General features: G+C 35.7%; 1 protein-coding gene across 4 annotated transcripts in view; it reads right to left on the bottom strand.

Annotated features, from left to right (window-relative positions):
* LOC110106918 (alkylated DNA repair protein ALKBH8 homolog) overlaps positions 1-21,985 on the bottom strand; it is a 119,476-nt gene extending 97,491 nt beyond the window's left edge. For all 4 annotated transcript variants that reach the window (XM_028698900.1, XM_028698901.1, XM_020837006.2 and 1 more), the window contains exon 1: positions 21,681-21,985. In XM_028698900.1, the coding sequence (XP_028554733.1) occupies positions 21,681-21,962 (282 nt within the window). In that variant the 5' untranslated portion in view covers positions 21,963-21,985. The remainder of the gene's footprint in view (positions 1-21,680) is intronic.
* Positions 21,986-22,693: the final 708 nt, after the last annotated feature.

Below are 22,693 nucleotides of genomic sequence, written 5' to 3' on the forward strand. Positions count from 1 at the left end.
TTTTCTTCACATTTTATAATAATCTGTAAAGACATTTTATCAATATACCTATTCATTAGTAATTCAATCAGTTTCTAGTTGGTTACATATTTAACATTGAACTATATCAAGTACATTGAGTGCATTGCAATGTTCTATAGTAATCATGTAGCAAATATCTCATGTTTTGATTTCTTTTATTTTTTCTCAGATAATTTATTCATACAATATCATTCAATCGACATAATGACATAAACATGCAATAATTGCATTAAATAAAAAGAACTTGAGATACCATAAAAAAATCTTGGCATTGCTATAATATAATTAAAATTACTCACTTTGAATATTTTTGTATGTTCAAATTCCTTTCAAATCTTTAATCCTCTTAAATATACCTCCAATACTCATGTTAGTATGAGAACTTTTAACCGTTCACAATTCACCCATCCTAAAATTAATCCGGGATGAACATGCTTAACTAATGAAATTTCAACTATTTCACAAAAAGGCACCTCGATATTTAAAAGTTTGGCTTCTTTTACTTAAGGAATTTCATAATCTCCCCCACTTAAGTAACTGACGTTCTCGTCGGTATCTTTATCACAGAATCATCCACCATACATATAGGATTCTAAAGGTGGCCCCTATAAGTTCAAGTGGTGGCTCTCGTCATGTAACATTTTTTCCCATACAGGATTTAAGAGGTAGCTCCTATGGCATAGCACTTTGTCTTGTATGGCACTTAGTTCTCATCTTCTGGATGGTGTATTTCTCTGATACCATTTGTAAGATATATTAAACTTTATTAAAATCTAATATATTTACTTATTGACTAATTTCTAACGTTAAATTCCAACTTTAATATTTTTAAATTAAATAATAAAGTACAAAAAATTAGGCATTGGATTAAATCTTATGTTTATTTTAAAAAAAAATATTAGCATATTACTTATTATCAAATAACAAAAAAATCTATAAATAACTTCATAATAAAAAAAACTACATCACCTTCTTCTTCACCACTACCAACGCTCGAGCCCTAGTCGCACGCATGCATCTTCCTTTTTCTCGCTTTGGTACTCACCCTCTCGATCTCCCTCATTCGCTGCTCAAGCTCATTCCCTGCTTCTTTTCTTTCTTCTTCCTCTCGGTCACGACATCCCCTCAACTATTGTTTTCATTCACTCATAGATTCCACAGGAGTGAATGAATCGTAATTATCTCCCACAATGAGTCATTACTTTTCGTTTATGAACACTATTCTTTGCTTGCTAGCACGATCGAACCTATCGATTGCGCTTGCTTGAGCTCGCGATCCCGCTCGCCCGCTCTTTAGTGCAATGGTCCGGTTAAGTTCAAGCCAACCAGTTCTTATAATCTTCCCTTCTTATAAAAAATTTCATCCTCAAAATTTACTTATAACTTCTAGTCACATAAACAAAATAACATTTTCAATTTTATTCAACATAAACTTCAACATTGGATACATAACTGAATAAAACAAAACATCTAATATAATATAACAAGATAACTTGATAAAGCTAAACATCTATAACATAACAAATTACTATATTAAGACATCTCATTTGTCTTTATTAACATTTATTGATTCATTAGGCTCTTGCTGAGTCAAAGCATAAACACAAGGTCGAATTTTGTCTTGGTTGAGAATGTGAAGGAGTTGAAAATGTTGATTCTATCATTTTATATTTGCCAAAGCTCTTCTGTGAAAGTGCTTCACCTAATCTCATCTCTCCTGAAGTCCTCTGAACTAATGTAAGGCAATATTTTGCTATGAGGCTAAGCTGATGACACTAGTAGCAAGTGTTGGAGCCCATCAAGCATTCACTATTATGAAATCTTCCATACTTAGCAAAAGCTTCCATGACTCTACTAGCAGTTGCACTATTAACTCCACTAGGGCTAAACTGATTAATTTGAATATCTTCTTCAACACTCTTTCTTTTATGTTGATCCCTTCTATTCTGAGTTATTTGAAAGTCAATCTCCACCATTTTAGCTCTTTCTACCAACACTAAATAATCCTCGATTCCTAAAGGTACTAAAGATTTCCTAATTTTATATGTATAAGTTAGCCAAACAAAAAGATAGGAGTAGTAAGGATTTAGTTCAAGTGAAGTGTATTAAAGATGAAGATCAAAAAATACTTTTCTTAGAAGATGATATTCAACAAAGATGGATGAGATATTTTGCTAAACTTTTTAATGAAGATTGTGAAAATAAGATTGACTATAGTGACCTTAACACCCTAAATGAAAATAAAGATTTATGTTTTTATCGGCGTATTAGTAAAACTGAAGTTAGAGAGGCTTTAAAGAAAATGAAGGGTGGAAAAGCTGTTGGACCTGATGATATTCCAATAGAGGTGTGGAAATGATTAGGAGATGAAGGAATTTCATGGCTTACTAAACTTTTTAATACTATTTTGAAAACTAAAAAGATGTCAGATGAGTGTTGAATGAGTGTGTTAATTCATTTTTTAAGAATAAAGGTGATGCACAAGATTGTGCGAATTATAGAGGTATTAAGTTAATGTGTCATACTTTAAAACTATGGAAGCGAGTTGTATGCTTTTTGCTGATGATATTCTTCTTGTTGATAAGACTAGAGAGGGAGTTGAAGGTAAACTTGAATTATGGAGGTCAACCTTAGAGTCTAAAGGTTTTCGCTTGAGTAGATCTAAAACGGAATATATGGAGTGTAATTTTAGTAGTAATAGACGTAGTGAGGGGATTGTGACTTTGGGCGATCAAGTCATTAATAAGAGTACACGTTTTAGATATCTTGAATCTATTGTTCAGAGTGATGGTGAAATAGATGGGGATATTATAAGCAGAATTCAAGTTGGATGGTTGAAGTGGAGGAATGCATCGGGCTTGTTATGTGATAGAAATGTACCCCTCAAACTTAAGGGAAAATTCTATAAGATGGTAGTGAGGCCTGCAATGCTTTATGGTGCCGAATGTTGGCCTTTAAAAGAGAAGCATAATACTAAGTTAAGGGTGGCAGAGATGAGGATGCTCAGGTGGATGAGTGGCTTTACCCTTAGAGATAGGATACGAAATGAGCATATACGTGAAAAGGTTGGAGTAGCTCCATTATAAGATAAGATTAGAGAAAGTCGCCTTAGATGGTTTGGTCACATAAAACGGCGGCCTTGTGATGACCCGGTTAGGAGAGTAGAGGTATTAGATTTGACTTATGTTAAGAAAGGTAGGGGTAGACCTAAAAAGACTTGGTTAGAAAATATTAGGAATGACCTTTCTTTATTAGATTTAAATGAGAATTTGACTTTTAATAGGACACAATGGAGAAAAAGGATTCATGTAGCCGACCCCACGTAGTGGGATAAAGGCTTGATGTTGTTGTTGTTGTTGTTGTAGACTAGATAAGAATCGATAATATTTCTCTTCTGCTGTTGAAATCAGTTGTGATGCATATCTAGATAAGGTTTTAAATTCTTCTTCATATTGCATCTCTGATTTGTCTACTTGAACCAGCCTTATAAATTTGTTATGCATATGTCTCCTTGCTAATATAAATATGAATCATTCTCTAAAAAGTTCCACAGTCTTCTCAGTTAACCAATAATTTTGGAATATCTCATAGTTTGTCTTCACGTTAACCTATCCACCACCTTTCTGCATCTCCATCCAAAACAAATGTAGCAAGTGGCACTTTTCTTTCATCAGGGTATGACATGCTATCTAATATCTTCTCTATACGAAGCAACTAAGTCTCTACCTCAATTGATCCCTCATTTTCTTTGAATAGTGGTCGCATGTCCTGAAACAACTTCAGATATTTATGCACTCCAACTCCAGGCTGTGATATTGATTCCTGAAGCAGTTTTGCATTAGTCATCATCATATGGACAAAGGTATTGGTGTTCATGGTCATTTCAAGTGGTACTTCTTCTCCTTCCATATTTCTATCCGTTACTTCCTCTTGATCATCCACATACTAGATATATTTATATAAAATAATTAATTTTATTATCAAATCTCTAAATTCTTCCTAAATAATTTCATAAATAATTCATCTAGCTCTTTCATTACGATTAAAATTTCTAAAATATTCCTTGGGTTTTGATACCACTTTTGTCACGACCCAGCCCAAAAATTTGAATTTAACGAGACAGAAACATACGGTCGGACGGTTAACTAATTTTCATTTGCTAAATTTATCTCCAAAAAATTGAAAGAGCCACTAAATCCACAAAACAACTTGAAATAAACTTTCATTCGAACTATCGCGCCTACAATATACATTCTCTTCTCTTCCACTCATTTTAGTTAATTGAATTATGCCTGTATATATTTTTTAATAGGGAGATAAAGTCATAACATAACTCAGTGAGCAAAACATACTTCTAAAATTATAGTAACACAATGCCTTTGAAATAATATGCATGCCCTTTTCCAAATATAAATTATTTTCATTTAATTTTATTTTATTATAATCATCACTATTATACATATAACATGTCTTTATCTTTTTTGTAAATAATGCAACCATCACAGGAGACACCGACTAAATTATACCAATAAAGGTACTCCTTTTCCATTTATTTTTTTCTTTTCCATAACATTTTTCATTTACATGCACGGGTACATTGCGTCTCTAGCCAATACTATTAAGGGGTGTGCTCTATCAACATGCACATACAAGCACATTTGACCATTGAACAATAAAAGATAAATCATGCATGTTTCTTTCCAACGACAATTAATCAAATGGATTTAGTAAAATTAATTTAGAGGAAGCAATATTTGTATCATAAAATAGTATCCTGAGTACTCATCTTGAACTTAGGTATTGATATACTTTACTCTTACTCCTTGTTTCTAGATCAATAAACTTAACACCTATAAAAAGATCCCATTGTTTAAAATTCATTTATAATCTACTCTTAATTTCTCTAACTTGTTTAAATTTCTTTGATTAAAATCTTTCTATCATTAACTAATTAATTCGTTTAAACAACTCTCATAATCAAAGATAAATTTAATTCTCCTTGCTTTATGAATTTATCATATTAATATTATTATTTAAAAATAAAATTTCTACATTATTAAAATTTAACTATATTCATTAATCCTTTCTTTAATTAACTTATTAATTTTAATTAATTTTCTTCACTAACCTCTCATTTTTTTACAAATTATCATTAGCTCATAAATATCTTATTCTTACATATCTATTTTATAACATACATTAAACTTTATTAAAATATAATATACTTTTTTTAAATATATTTACTTATTAACTAATTTATAACGTTAAATTCCAACTTTAATATTTTTAAACTAAATAACAAAGTATAAATAGTTAGGCATTAGATTAAATCTTACGTATATTTAAAAAAATTATTAGCATATTACTTATTATCAAATTAAAAAAAATCTAAACATAACTTTATAATAAAAAAAACAACATCACCTTCTTCCAAGCCACTACCAACGCTCGAGCCCTAGTCGCACGCATGTGGCTTCCTTCTTCCTCGCTTCAGTACTCACCCTCTTGATCTCCCTCATTCACAACTCAAGATCATTCCACACCTCTTTTCTTTTTTTTTCCTCTTAGTCACGGCTTCTCCTCAACTGTTGCTTTTATCCGCTCGATGATTCCACAGGAGTGAATAAATCACAATTATCTCCCATGAGGAGTTGATGCTTTTCGTTTCTAAACACTATCCTTCGTTTGCAAGCATTATCAAACCCGTCGGCTGAGCTTGCCTAAGCTCGCGATCTCGCTCTCTAGCACGATTCCTTGGCCTGCGTGATCTTGCTCGCTCGAGTGGAATGGTCTGGATCAGTTGAACGGGACCAACCGGTTCTTACATTGGCGATCAACATAAATGCGTACGAATTTTGAAATATCGACATTTTTTTAATATAAATTTAGTAATTTTTAAATGGTACATAATTTTTTAAAGTCATTTTCTCACCATTTTTAGTGGATATATACATTGGCAAATTGAGGGGGGAGGGGGGGGGGCCACGTGCCCCACCTTGAGCGGGACTTTTGTTTGGCGATGGGGTGAGGCATGAGGAGAAAAAAAAAAGGAAAACCTAATTTCATTGTTCACGTAGCTCGCGGACGAAGGGATGCAACCTCACCTCGCTCGATCCGTTCGACGCCCTATTCAACGGACGAAGCAACAAAGCCAGCCACCATGTTCAACGTGTTGAAAGGCTACCTCGAGCCATACGTAGCCAAACGAAGCCTGACCTCACTCGATAGTCGATCCAGACGAAGCCAGACGCCCTGTTCGACGGCTAACACAGTTCACATGCATATCTTCTTATTTTCTTCTTCAATCTTCCCTATCTTCTTCGGTTCTCCCTCTCCTTCCCCATCATGGCACATCTTCTACTTTATCATATTGATTAAGAATAAAAAAATGGATTTCATTTTGATTTGCCTCTTGTTTTAGTGCAAAGGAAATAGCTAGTCATACTTGTTAGTTGTTGCTTTGCTTTCATTGTGATTTGTCTCTGTATTTAATAGTTTTGTAGGCTATGAAATCGAAATTGCTTGTAGAAATTTCTAAGATTTTGTTTTTTTCTAGTTATATCTTCTTCCTCCCATCTAGATAAATCTTCTTCCTCCCATTAAATAATTGCTAGGTTTCTATTTTGTTATCTAGATTATTAAATTAGGCACAAATTTTATGAAGTATTTTAAAAAGGTTTCTAAGACTTCCAATGAGACAAATAAAGAAGACGAGTAGCAAAATCAAAAAAAAAAGTCGCATGGAATTTGAATCATTAGAAAATCTAGAAGTAAATTTAGAGAACGTTTCATCTGACCCTGGTTTGTGAATTCACACCTAATATTCAAGATCAAGCTCGACGGTTGTACTTGCAAAGAGGTCCATTCCAACCTCAAAATCATGAATTTCTCAAAACTAAATTTGGGACAAATGATAGACGCTTCAATATTGTGTGATTAGATAAATACCCTAACCGGTTAGTGTAGGGTATATACAAAGATAAGGCATATTGTTTATATTGTTATGTTTTCAAAGCAACGGGTATAGGAAATGAGGATGGCGATGGATTTAATAAGAATAAATTTTCAAATTGGAAAAAAACAAAACAAATTCGAACTTCATGTTGAGGGTCATAATAGTCTGCACAGTAATGCACAAAAAACTGTGAAATTTTAATAAAGCAAATTTAACATATTGGTATTGTGTTTTAGAAGCAATTAGATTATGCTACAGTTGCATATCGTACTCGTCTAAATGCTTCTGTTGATTGTGTGCATTTTTTTATGATAAGGACTAGCTTTCAGAGAACATGATGAGTCTGACAAAAAAAATCAAGAAAACTTTCTTCAATTGTTGCAGTTTCTAGCTGAACATAATGATGAGATAAATAATGTGGTTCTTAAAAATGCGCCAAAAAATTTGAAAGTAATTGCACCATAGATTCAAAAAGATATCATAAGAGTTATACCGATTATCATCATAGATTGCATAAAAAGGAAGTTAAAGACAATTAATTCTCTATTTTAGTTGATGAATCACGCGACATATCTTCAAAAGGTCAGGTAGTTAAACGTTTCTTAGGCATTGTTCATATTCCAGATACGACGGCTAGAAGTATAAAAAGATTTATTGAGAAATTTCTTTCAACTTATGGTTTAGGTATATCAAAACTGCATGGTCAAGGGTTTGATCGAGCAAGCAATATGAGCAGGGAGTTTAATGGGTTAAAAGCATTGTTCCTCACTGAGAATAAGGCAGCACATTACATTCATTGCTTTTCACACCAGCTCCAATTAGTCTTAATATATGTTGCAAAAATTCATATTCAAATTGCTCTCTTATTCAATGTACTTTCGAATATGATTAATATTGTTGATATTTCATGCAAGCGTCACGACCAACTTCAAGATAAACATGAGAGATGACTCTAATGGAATTACAAAATGGAGAACTTGTAACTGGACAATGGTTGAATCAAGAAATAACTTTGAAGCAATTAGGTGATACACGATGGGGATCACATTGAATCAATTGTAAGATTGATTACAATATTCTCCTCAGTTATTATTATTCCGGAGGTTGTTGAAGATAGTATAAGTTCTGAATATAAAGATGAGGCATTCACATTATTTGAGTCAATACAATAGTTTGAATTTTCATTCTTTTTGCTGATGTTGAAGAATATACTTGGTATAACAGCTGAGTTATCACAAGCTTTGAAAAGAAAAGAACAGGAGATTGTAAATGCCATGTCTTTGGTCCGAATATGAAAAAAGAGACTGTAAGATATGAGAGAAAATAAATGGGAAGACTTCATCGCCAAACTAACTTCAATTTGTGAGCAACAAAAAATAGATATTCCCCATATAAATGATAAATGGGTTGGTCGGGGACGGCCTCATCCTAGAGCTCAGAATGTGACAATTTTAAATCACAATCGAGATGAAATTTTCTAAACAATTTTAATATACATCTTCAAGAATTAAATAATCATCGTCAAACTAACTTCATTTTGTGAGCAACAAAAAATAGATATTCCCCATATGAATGATAGATGGGTTGGTCGGGGACGGCCTCATCGTAGAGCTCAGGATGTGACAAATTTAAATCACTATCGAGTTGAAGTTTTCTAAACAATTTTAACATACATCTTCAAGAGTTAAATAATCATTTTACAGAGATGAATACTGAGTTACTTTTTTTCTATTTCCTGTTTGAATCCAAATAATTCTTTTTTTTATTAAGTAAATAAAGATTAATTCGAATGACACATCTTTATCCATGTGATTTTAGTTCTGTTCAATTAACAATTCTAGACAATCAGTTTGAAACTTATATCATGAATATGCGATTTGATCCACAATTCTTATTATTAAAAGATATTAGATGTCTTGATGAGACAATAATACAAAACAAAAAGAATATTTTAAATCCTCTTATTTTCAGGCTATTAAAACTAGCCCTAGTTTTGTCGATTAAATGGCTATCATTAAAGCTCAACTGCAAAATAGGATTGGAGATCAGTGGATGAATGATATTTTACTCGCCTATATTAAGAAGAAAATATTGGATTGTATTGATAATGATGTAATTATTAATCTTTTCAAAAATATGAAGAGCATACGTTATATATTATAAGTGTTTTCCATCTTATATTTAGTATTCAAGTTTTTAAAAAAATAAAACTATCAATGTCAGTCTCAAGCCTGAATAAAAAAAATTTAGGGAAATATATATATATGTGTGTGTATGTGTATGTGTGTCCCCTTTAAAATAAAAAAATTTGACTTCGCCACTAGTTATATAGAGTTATATCCACCAAAAAATATAAAGTTGATTTATTAACACAATAAATAGGTTTAATTTTGTGTTTCCATGAAATTATTTAGGTCTTTATTTATGATATTTAAAGATAAATAAAAATTTTAAATAATCAAGAATCATTTTAATCCTTATCTCATAAATTATATATGTAATATAAAAATATACAATCATCTTTACAAATTTTACTTTATATGACTAAAAATATATAAATAATTTTATCTCTGTTGATTTTTAAAAATATATATATTTAAAGAAAAAAATTTAACCAAATTTGATATAGAACTATATATGAAATGCAATGATTTTTATAAGATCTTGCACAACTTTTTTATTAGAGAATAATGGAGAAAACTACAAGCATTTAAAACCATGGAATAAAACGTAAGAGCGGTCACGCCGTCTTAGGCTAAGTCACATAACCAGAGATTTGAAACTTCAAAATAAATTAGAAAATTAGCAAAATGCCAGATTAGTAGCTTCAATCAAAAATCTCTAGTCTAACAATAAGAATTAGTAAGCAAAGAAGTACACTCAAATCCCTACGTTTATTAAGCTTACAGAAGCAGGTGGAGCCGTCCTTCGTGACAACAATCAATTCACAAGAAAGGGCGGGCTTAAGAAATACGAGAGGGCGAGTAGAAAACCTTCGTCAAGGTTCGGCGGTGATCCTCTACTCGACGATCTCTGACTGTTCTTCAATAGCCTCCACCAAAGTATCCAAGATGCGTTCGATATAATCTTCAACCGTATGATCGATCCTCGGGTTGACGTCGAAGAATGTTGAATGCAAGATGCACACAAACCATGCTCGTCGTACTCAAGTCCATACTCGGTGTTGGGATCGGCCATTCATGGGTGCTTGATGACAAAGTCCTCCCAAGGGTTACTACTTACTAATACTCTTGAAGACCGTTGAAGAGAAAGAAGTTTCTTGAGAAGGGGTGTTGGTAGAAGGAGGCCGACCAAGGGAGAAGAGGTCTAAAGGTTTTGCTTTAGGCTTGAGAGGGAGAAGAAATAAAACCTAAAAATAATTTCAAAGATTTGTCTTTTAAGGAGGCACCAAATGACACCTTTGGATGGTGCTCGTGCAAAACAACACAAGGTGGCTTCAGCATCGTCAGTAGCTGTGGTTGGGCTGGTGGGTAGCTAGCTCGGCCAAGTATGGGCCCAATTTCAAGCCAAACAAATCTATTCCCTCGTTTTTGGGGCTTATGGATCTTTTTTTTATGTTTTAGATTTAAATTTGACTTTTTTGAAGCTCAATGGAGCTTCTATGATTAAATTCGAGCATATTTGAAGAATTTAAAGCATAATTTTATCATACATTTGGCTCCAATAGACACATGGACTTCAAGGGTAACTATAATTATAATTAAAATGATTTTACTAGGTTCATGACCTTGATGAGAGGTCTACATAAATGTCTAGAGAGATATTATATTGCATAATTTTTTAAAATTATAAATATGTACTGTGCAATTTTTTAATATTTAACATATACTTTTGAATAACAAAAGCCTCGATGTATGAAAATAGGGGCAAATGAAATATCTCCAAAAAATTCAATTACTCAGCATGAATCTCAAAGCAAATTTTGAATTGAAATTTTTGAAATTAAATTCATAAATATTTGAACTCCAATTTCAACAAACTTATAGTCAAACTAAACATCTCGACGACATCCATCAACACCACAAATGACTCATCCCAACTCCAAATGAACTCAAATCAAGCAATTGAAGTTAATTTGAAAACTTTTTAACATTAATTGAAATACCAAACAGACTCGAAATCTTGCGTGCATATAATCAAATCGAGTGGCCCAATGAGATGAACTAAAAGTTTGGTTCTTATATCCTTAAGGCACTCAAATGTTAGATAAACAATATGTGATTACGGGGATCAACATGGACTATTCGGTAGAATGTTTTTTATTATATCCAAATTTATTAAAATGTCTCTCACAAAAAAACTATAAATAGGGCATCTTTTTTTTGCAAGAGGGGTTGAGAGCGCAGAGAGCTGTAAAACACTATTATATTTTTTTACAATCACCGTTAAATGCCACAATCAACAATCACCGTCATCATTGTCATGCTTGACTATTATGTTGTTAGGCAATACCTATCTGCTTGTGGACATTCGATTTCTGTAATATTGCAACGATAATTCAATAATTATTTTCAATTGTGTATGATTCCATCTTCTTTAATTGTATGAAAGGGATAATTCTTGTATTAAAAAATGTTTTAAATAAACTTTAAATCTAGAACCAGATCTAAATCACAACATTTTGAGTAAGTTTGAAATAATTTTTAATTTGATAGACTTTAATAAATAATTCATGAATAAAAAATAATTTTGATGGGGACATCAGATCATGGAAGGTTTATCAGAGGCGTGGCCGCCGATCTACGGCCACAATCGAGTCATTGTATTTTTATTTATTTATATCGTTGTTGTATTTTCTTATTTATGTATTTTCTTATTTCCAATTGTCGTCGTATTTGTTTTATATGATTTCCATTTATACTCCTTTAGTAAGGGATATCGTATGTCAGCCCCAAGGGCATTGTCGTCTTTTTATTTCTTGAGTCTCATGTACAAGGCTATTTATAGCCTCTTGTTTGTTTTTCGAAGGTAATGAATGATTGATTAAAATTTCTTACTTGCATGAGTTCTTGTGAGAACTTGAGAGTTCGTGGTTTTCTTCCTTATCTTTCACCCACCAACCTTGAAAACAGTCGGGTTTGTGGTTTTCTTCCTTATCTTTCTCCTTTCCCCTTACACCACCACCACCGGACATCATTACATCCAAACCCTTCTCCCTCTCCAAGCCATCTTCTCTTCCCAACCGAGCTCCACAAACACTTCCCCCACTAGTTGCCGGCCACCTCACCCGAAACCCTTCTAACTGCCGGCCCTAGCCCCCCTTCCCACTTTGATTTCCATGGCCAAATTTGGATTGGAGTAATTGGGGCAAATTTTGAATTCAAATCTAAACAATTTGAAATTTAAAATCTTCCTTAAATTATTAAATCTATTTTAGGAAAATTTCTAAATTAACCCTATTTGAATTTCAAATTTAAATTGGAGTTAATTTAAATCTTTCCTAATTCCTAAATCCAAAATAGGAAGCCCCAATCACTTGCCCCCAATCCCCTCCCAACCTCATGATGCCGCCGGCCCTCTCCCCCTATCCCATTAATTCCTTTTTAATTATTTCCTAAACCCAACTCTTCACATAGGAAATAATTTCAAATCCACAAATCCTCTTTGGCCAAAATTTCCAAGGCCCTCACACCTCATTTCTTTCCAAAATCTAATATTGATATTTGGAAATAAATCCCTAACCTCTCTCCTTGCCGCCACCCCTCCCCTCCCTCATTCCCTTTTGGAATTATTTCAAATTCCAATTCCCCTTCTCTCCAAAATCTGAAATTATTTTCAGGTTTTATTTCTTCTCCCTCTTAAGCCCAAAGCAAAACCTTTAGACCTCTTCTCCCTTGGCCGGCCTCCTTCTACCAACACCCCTTCTCAAGAAACTTATTTCTCGTCAACGATCTTCAAGAGTACTAGCAACCCTTGGGAAGACTTTGTCATCAAGCACCCATGAATGGCCGATCCCGACACCAAGTACGAACTTGAGTACGACTAGCATGGGTTTGGGTGCATCTTGCATTCAACCTTCTTCGACGTCAACCCGAGGATCGATCATACGGTTGAAGATTACATCGAACGCATCTTGGATACTTTGGTGGAGGCTATTGAAGAATAGTTAGAAATCGTCAAGTGGAGGATCGTTGTCGACCCTTGACGAAGGTTTTCTACTCGCCCTCCTCTCGTATTTCTTAAGCCTGTCATTTCTTGTGAATTGATTGTAGTCACGAAGGACGCCTCCACCTGCTTCTGCTAAGCTTAGTAAACGTAGGGATTTGAGTGTACTTCTTTTCTTACTAATTATTATTGTTAGACTAGGGATTTTTTATTGAAGGTACTAATCTGGCATGGTGCTAATTTTCTAATTTATTTTGAAGTTTCAAATCTCTTGTTATGTGACTTAGCCTAAGCGGGCGTGGCCCCTCTTACATTTTATTTCGTGGTTTTAAATACTTGTAGTTTTCTCCGTTATTCTCTAATCAAAAAGTTGTGCAAGATCTTACAAAAATCATTGCATTTCATACGTAGTTCTACATCAAATTTGGTTAAATTTTTTTCTTTAAATATATATATTTTTAAAAATCAACAGAGATAAAATTATTTATATATTTTTAGTCATATAAAATAAAATTGGTAAAGATGAATGCATATTGTTATATTACATATATAATTTATGAGATAAGGATTAAAATGATTCTTAATTATTTAAAATTTTTATTCTGATCTTTAAATATCATAAATAAAGACCTAAATAATTTCACAGAAACACAAAATTAAACCTATTTAATGTGTTAATAAATCAACTTTATAATTTTTTGTGGATAAAACTCTATATATCTAGTGGCGGAGTCAATTTTTTTTTAAAGGGGACACATTTATGTATATATATATATATATGTGTGTGTGTATGTCTGTTTAAATTTTCCTAAATTTTTTTTATTCGGGCTTGAGACCGACATTGATAGTTTTATTTTTTTTTTTTAACTTGAATATTAAATATAAGTTGGAAAACACTTAAAATTTATAGTGTCTGTTTTTCATATTTTGGAAAAGATTAATAATTACATCATTATCAATACAATCCAATATTTTCTTCTTAATATAGGCGAGTAAAATATCATTTATCCACTGATCTCCAATCCTATTTTGCAGTCGAGCTTTAATGATAGCCATTTAATCGACAAAACTAGGGCTAGTTTTAATAGCCTGAAAATAAGAGGATATAAAATATCATTTTTGTTTTGTATTATTGTCTCATCAAGACATCCAATGTCTTTTAATAATAAGAATTGTGGATCAAATCGCATATTCATGATATAAGTTTCCAACTGATTGTCTAGAATTGTCAATTCAACAGAACTAAAATCACATGGATAAAGATGTGTCATTCAAATTAATCTTTATTTACTTAATGCAAAAAAGGAATTATTAGGATTCAAATAGGAAATAGAAAAAAGTAACTCAGTATTCATCTCTATGAAATGATTATTTAACTCTTGAAGATGTATATTAAAATTGTTTAGAAAATTTCAACTCGATAGTGATTTAAAATTGTCACATCCTGAGCTCCACGATGAGGCCGTCCCCGATCAACCCATCTATCATTCATATGGGGAATATACATTTTTTGTTGCTCACAAAATGAAGTTAGTTTGGCGATAAAGTATTCCCATTTATTTTCTCTCGTATCTTACAGTCTCTTTTTACATATTCGGACCAAAGACATGGCATGTACAATGTCCGGTTCTTTTGTTTGCAAAGCATATGATAACAGTGGTTATATCAAGTCAAAACTCCAGAGTCTCTTGGAGATATAACAGAATTCCGACGTCGAGATCGGGTGGAGTTTCGATGTAACTTAAAAGTGGGGCGGAACTCCAGTGTCACTTGAAAGTCCGGCGAAACTCCGGCGTCACTTGAAAGTCGGACGAAACTCCGGCATCACTTGAAAGTATGGCAGAAATTCGATGTTACTTGAAAGTCCGACGGAACTCCGGCGGTGGTCAAGGAGGAGCTTCTTCCCTCCTCTTCTTCCCTTCTCCTCTCTTCTTGCTTGGGTTTGGGTCCCTACTTAAGAGAAATGAGAGGCTATTTATAGTTTTCTGAGAGTATTCATAACCTGTAAATAGGAAGATGATCAAGGGCAAATGGGGAGTGGATTGGATGGACGGCCGATATTGAATCCCTTGATCGTGGACTGTTCGTCATACATTTGAAGGTCTTAATGATATCAGAATTCGGCGATCTTGGTCTCGTTGGATTCGTCTCGTCAAGCCGCTCGATTTGACTATAAGCGTGTCATATTTGGAAGCTGTTTGGTAATCCAAATTATGCATTAAACCTTACAAATGTGCTTTGGGTCTTCGATTCAAACCCATTTGGGATCGGATTGAGTTGAATTTGGTGTCGTTGGGTTTGTATTTCTAAGATGCTCAGTTCGACTGTAAGTTTGTTGAAATCGGAGTTCAGATGATGCCATATTTAATTTTTGAAGCTTCCGAACTGATTTTGCTTCGAGATTCGTGCCCGATCAAGTTAATTTTTGATGAAATATCAATAACTAAAAAATATTTTAGAGCAATAAATATATAAAAAAATTGCATCTAATTATTATAAAAGTATATTCAAAATATAAAAAAATTTATAATAAATTTATTTTAAGTTACTTGATTTAAATTTGAATATTATAATCCTCATTTAATGTAATTTGTTGGCTTTAATTACATAAATCTCCTATAAACAAGAAGTTGAAGTTTTTAAAATAATAAGTAAATTTGATGAAATTTTTAATTAAAAAAAACTAGTAATGCAAAGATAGAGAGAGAAAAATAGTCTCATCTCTCATGGAGAGACAGAGAGAGAGAGAGAGAGAGAGAGAGGAAATAGGGAGAGCTAAGGGCTAGTGAAAGAGATTGCTAGCTATAAAAACAAAATCTCAAAGAAAAAGAAAGGGAGAGAGAGAGAGAGTAGAGAGTAGAGAGAAAATATGTAAAAGAGAGATGGAAAGAGAGAGTGAGAGCTAATGAGCATGGTGTAAAAGATTTTTTTTTTTTTATAAAGGGTTGTTTGGTAACAAGTAGGATTTAACTTGAATAGGATTTACTAAATCCTGTAAATCCGAATTTATTAAATCCTGTTAAATTTAAGTCCTGAAAATTGTTTGGTAACGTAAGCATTAAATCTTGTTAAATCCTCTAGAGCTGTTCTGCAATGTAATCAGATTTAAAGTAATTATTTGTAACTTGATACTGGAAGTCAAGTTTGGCGGTCTGCTCTCCTCCTCTCCTGCGCTCTGAAATCTTAAATCCCGGATTTATTAAATCTCGAATTTACCGCAAAAAACAACCAGACTGTATTTATTCCACCGTAACTTCCAACGACCCCATAAACAAGATTTGGCGTAAATCCTGCTAAAATCTTGGCATAAATCTCGTTGCCAAACAGCTCCTAAGTGTCGGAATTGGTTCGTTTGATTTCAAGAATAAAATAAACTTGAACTTGTAAACACATTTCGCATACGTCGTTAAAGAGATCAGATAATCTAGTTTAAAACATTAAAATGCTCTAATTAGTTATTTCAGCGTCCAATCTAATAACAACACACGTGATAGGGAACCAGCTCATATCATCTACACCATCAGTTAATAACAAACCAATTCATCAAAGACATACACGTGTAAAGGAACAATCTCCTTTCTGTTTACATAGTACAAGCTACAGCTTTATATAAGCTGCCCTTCGTGTAATACAGGACACAGTAAAATACAATGAGTATTTTGGTTTCCCTTTCTCCTAATGTCTTCACTGTTTTCTAGAATAGGAAATCTGCTGTAAAGTTTTACATGGTATTAGAGCTTTGATACCTAGCGGTAGAAGACTATGGAGCAATCCGAAACCTCCTAGGTAGAATCATTCGTTATTCCCCAAATTCCCTCCTCTCTCAAGTTTGTTATATCCAACATCAAGATTATAGTCCCAACCCTCCTCTCTAATGAAATATATCCCACTTGGAGATCACAAATCCTAAAACTATTCTCTGCTAATGGATTCGAGGGATTCCTTTTCGGCACCAGCTCCATCCCACCTCAGCAACTCACTAATACTTATTCCACACTTCGTGAAAACCCAGCATACAAACAATGACTCCTCATTGATCGAAACTTGGCGACAACACTCTGTTCAACTCTCATGGCATCATTTCTACCATATGTTCATAATCTTCAAACCTGCAGCGAGATCTAGACAACATTAGAAACCCGACTTCAAGCTTCAAACAGATCGTGTGTGATCCAACTCAAAAACGAGTTGCATAATGTCTCCATGAAGACATCATCCATGAGCCAGTATCTCACGGAAATTAAAACTCTAGTAGACAACATCTCCTCAGCTAGATATACAGTAGATCAGGAAGATGTCATTCTTTATACCCTCAATGGGCTGCCACCACAATACCAATCCTTCAAGACTACTATTAGAACCTACCCTCTGCTGCTAAGTCTTGATAACTTCTACTCCTTACTCATGAGTGAAGAGATTAATCTGCTGGCTGATTCCACCAAACACCAGCTAAACATTAACCCTGCATAGGCCTTATACACCTACCGGGGAAGAAGCTCACGTGGACACAGTCGCTCTCCACAAAACACCTCATCATGACCACCATCGCCAAACCCAGTACCCGCATCTCCCCTCGTCTGTCAAATCTGTAACAAGCGTGGTCACTTTGCATTCAAATGTTGGCATCACATGAATGCCAACTACATTCCTCAAGCAACAGCCACGCCAGCTCCATTCCCAGGATCAACATCATTGGTCACCTCATCCTCTCTTCCCAACGAGTGGATACTAGACACAGGAGCCACGTCTCACTCACCCCGCACCTTGAGAACATTCAACAACCACTGGATTATCTCGTATTTGAGCAGGTCATAGTTGGTAACGGTTCGAGCACACCCATCACCCACACTGGTCAAGGTATTCTACCACTTCCAAATGGTAAGCTTCTACTCTCACAACTTCTTCATACCACAAATATCTCTCATAACTTAATCTCTATTCACAAGCTCACTAAGGATAACAACATTTCTCTTCATTTTGACGCATTTGGCTACAAAATCTTCAATCAGTTCAACCACTGCATCCACCAAGGCCCAATCACTAATGGTCTCTACCCGCTGACACTCTCCTCCTCCTCAAATCACCGAGCTCTCACCACTTCCCTTACACCAGCTCTCTGTTGGCATCGACTCGACCACCCACACTCCGAAACCATGTCTATCATCTCCAAAACATATCCAGAACTACACGTTCCGATGCAACTATCTTCCTGTTTTTCGTGCATGGCGTCTAAAAGTCACAAGCTTGTTTTTACTTCTTCCAGCAATTCTCAATGTGCTCCTTTATCTTTACTACATTCCGATGTATGGGATCCTTCCCCCACGCTATCTAATCAAGGATTTAGCTATTACTTACTAATTGTCGATGATTACTCACGATATGTCTGGCTATTTCCTATGCGTGCAAAATCTGAAGTAACTCCTCTCCTAATAAACTTTGCACAGCTCATACAAAACCAACCATCCACCACCATAAAATGCATTCGCTCTGATGGCGGTAAGGAGTACACCAATCACTCTCTTCATTCATTTTTCAGACACACGGAATTCCCCACCAAACAAGTTGTCCCTACACTCCCGAACAAAACGGGCTTGCAGAACGCAAGCACCGTCACATACTGGAGACAACCCGCATGCTACTTACCGATGCTAATCTTCCCCAGCAATTCTGGCTTGATGCAGCCCTCACCACCGTTTATCTTATAAACAGGATGCCATCTACCATCACTAATCAATGCTGCCCCTATCAGCTCTTCTTTAATAAACCACCAACCTATAGCCATCTCCGCATCTTCGGGTGCGCCTGCTTTCCCTAGCTTCCACCTCCTTATCGCAACAAGCTTCAGCCCATGTCTAAGCTCTGCATATTTTCTTGGTTTCTCAGACAATCAAAAAGGGTACCGCTGCCTCGACCAATCCACGGAAAGATACTCATCTCACGACACGTTCGCTTCGATGAATCCATCTTTCCTTATCAATCCTCTCCAACACAAACGATGACTCCAGCCCGTCCTCTAACCCATTCTTATTCACTCCCACATCCAGCTTACACCAACGGCCGTCCTCCCCTCCCACTACTACACTCATCCCTACATGCAACTCCCAATCACCTGCTTCTCCACCCCCCACCCTTCCAACACCTTCCCCAATCATATCCAACATCACACCAATATCCCCATCCACATCAACAAACTCCCTACCAGACACCACTGCCTCCATACCACAAATACATCCTATGATCACCAGGTCCAGTACTGGTACTCTCAAACCACGCCAAATACTTAATCTCCTTACCCAAGATTCATCAGTCACTGAACCTACCTCTGTTCAAGCTGCTCTTCATCATCCCGAGTGGAACTGTGCTATACAAGCTTAATTCACAACTCTCAAGTCCAAAGAAACCTGGACACTGATTCCTAAACCTCCTGATGCACCTATATTAGGCTGCAAATGGACGTTTAAACTCAAACCCAACAACAGCCCCTCCCTCCCCATTATAAAGCTCGTTTGGTAGCCCTCGGCAACCATCAAGAAATTGGCTTGAACTTCTCCGACACCTTCAGCCCCGTTGCCAAAATACCCACAATCCGCGTCCTTCTCACCATTGCCACTCATATGCAATGGCCACTGCATCAACTAGACGTGTCGAATGCATTCCTTCACGGTCCTCTCGACATTGTCTACATGACTCAACCTAAAGGATTCCAGGATCCTTGCTATCCTCATCACGTGTGTCTGCTCAAAAAGGCCATCTACGGGCTCCGCCAAGCCCCTCGTCAATGGTTCCACACTATCTCTACCTATCTCATATCTCTCGGCTTTCGTCCAAGTCAAGCCGATCCCTCCCTCTTCATACAATCCTCCTCTCCTCATCCCACATACCTCCTTATCTACGTCGACAACATACTTCTTATCGGATCCTCCTCCTCTCATCTACAACACATCATACACTCCCTTCAATCCACCTTCTCTATGAAGCACCTGGGCAGTCCATCCACCTTCCTTGGCATTGATATTTCTCATCATCCCAATTCCCTATTCCTATCTCAAGCAAAATACACCATCTCTATCCTCAACAAGGCAGGTTATCTTTCCTGCAATCCTACCATAAACCCCACATCAGCTAGCTCCTCATACTCCCCCTAGTCCGCCACCAAACCCTTCCCTCCTAACTTATACCACCACCTAACCGGTTCACTCCATTATCTTACCATTACTCGCCTAGACATAGCTCACGCCGTTAACCAACTGTGTCAACACATGCACGATCCCTCTCCACTTCACTCTCAGTGGCTTAAACATCTGCTCCAATACCTCAAGGGGACCATCAACTATGGCCTACCAATCACGAAGGACTCTCTAATCCTTCACTTCTTTGCCGACTCCGACTGGGCAAGTAACATCATACCCGCCGCGCTACTACCGGATACTCCTCATTTCTTGGTTCTACTTTAATCTCATGGACAGTAAAGAAGCAGCCTACATCGCTCGGTCCTCCACCAAAGCCAAATACCGCGCACTGGCAGCAGCGGCAACCGATATTATATGGCTTCAAAGACTCCTCCAGGACTTTAAAATTTTGGCCAACACTCCTACCACTCTCTAATGCGACAACCAGTCCGCAATCGCTTTGGCCAACAATCCAGTCTTCCATGCCATAACCAAGCACATAGAGATCGATTATCACTTCACTCGCGAGCAAGTCCAAGCAAAGTGCATCCATCTGTTGCCTATTGCTTCTACTAAGCAACCTGCCAACATCCTCACCAAACATCTTTCTAACACAGTTCCAATTTCTGCGAACCAAACTCACGGTTCAACAACCACCGTCAGTTTGAGGGGGGTAATAACAGCACACGTGATAGGGAACCAGCTCATATCATCTACACCATCAGTTAATAACAAACCAATTCATCAAAGTCATACACATGTAAAGGAACAATCTCCTTTCTGTTTACATAGTACAAGCTACAGCTTTATATAAGCTGCCCTCCGTGTAATACAAGACACAGTAAAATACAATGAGTGTTTTGGTTTCCCTTTCTCCTAATGTCTTCTCTGTTTTCTAGAATAGGAAATCTGCTGTAAAGTAGTACACAATCTCATAAGCATTACATGGGGATAAGGATTTTGGGAGATCAGCCATCATCCTCGACATATATGAACATACATGAATTCTTTATTTTTCTTTCCAACTCATATATTTATTTATACAAGCATACAAGTCCGATATTTATATATACAAATTCTGATTTCGATAGGCTTTAAATAAAACACCAAAAAGATGTATATTTCAGAATTTTTTTTGGGGGTTTACACATTGGATTGTATACAATAGAAGCCTCATTCATGTCAACAAGAGAAATGCAAATCCCTTACGTATTTACCTAGAGTTTTATCCATTTCGGTTTTGAAGAAGAGGCAAACTCACAGATCAGGTTTCATAAAAATTTCTTCCAGAAATATTAAACGAAACTAAAAGCTCTTTCATCTTTTCAAATCATAACAAAGGATATAGAGAAAGGAAATCAAAAGCCCCTTTCATTCTGAACGTTTGTGGAGAAAAGGATTGCTCTTACTCTGTGCAGAGAGAAGGTCGAGCCGAGTCGAGCGTGCGCTTGCGAGGACCTGCGGCTCCTCTGGACGGGCCGAGCAGGGTGGGAATTCGGTTTGGCAGGAGATCGTGAGGCTTGCGGCCTCCTTGGAGCGGACCAAACGGGAGCGTAAGAGAGAAGGGTCGGGTGCCTGCGGTGTGCGAACAGAGGATACGGGATTGGTTCCGAAAACCTGAAGCGAGAGGGGAGGAATAGGGAACAACGGCAAAACTTTGGGCTCGTTTGGTTGCTACAATCCTTTTGCATAAGTTTGTAGATAAATTATTGACGAAACAGAGTATCTACAAATTTTATTTAAAAAAAATGTTTATGCTTGGTTATATTTCTTTTTTGCTGGTTACTCAAACTAAAAAGCTACTTAATTACGTTTGATATATATTACACTCCGCCATTCTCATCATAAAAGATAAATTTGCCCTCTGCTTAATAGTAAGTACATACGAAACCACCATAAAATCGCATCTAATATGGCGATCAATTCTCTGTGGTAAGTGCCGGCAACCATTTCTCTCTCAACGGTCCTGCGACAACCAGGGTTTCTCCACCTTCTGTATGGTATTGATGATCCTTCTCGATGAGCCATTCTTATGGATGTTGGTTCTTTACGCCTGAGTCCACATTTCGAACTTGTAGCTCTTTCATCACTTGATTCCTATATTTTGTTATATTGGTGATCTTTCAGTTGAAGTTTATAGTGAGACTTTCTCTTTCCATGTCTCTATTGATCTCTTCTGTGTTGGATATCTTATTTCGACTATCCTTAGCTTATATATGTTTTCACTCTTGCTTTGTGCTTCCTTTTTGACACAGCTCACTTCATAGAAGTGACATCTTCTAGAGTTGGTTCTCTCTTCTTTATTATGTAATTCTTAAATATAGACTAACTTTATAATTGAATTCTATCAGACTGTTAATGTTGTAAGCTTCTGATTTGAAGTTACTGAGACGTTTGCAAGCCCATGAAGGAGATGAGGTCG

This window comes from Dendrobium catenatum, unplaced genomic scaffold, assembly GCF_001605985.2.
Source record: "Dendrobium catenatum unplaced genomic scaffold, ASM160598v2 fragScaff_scaffold_1177, whole genome shotgun sequence".
Lineage (NCBI taxonomy): Eukaryota > Viridiplantae > Streptophyta > Magnoliopsida > Asparagales > Orchidaceae > Dendrobium > Dendrobium catenatum.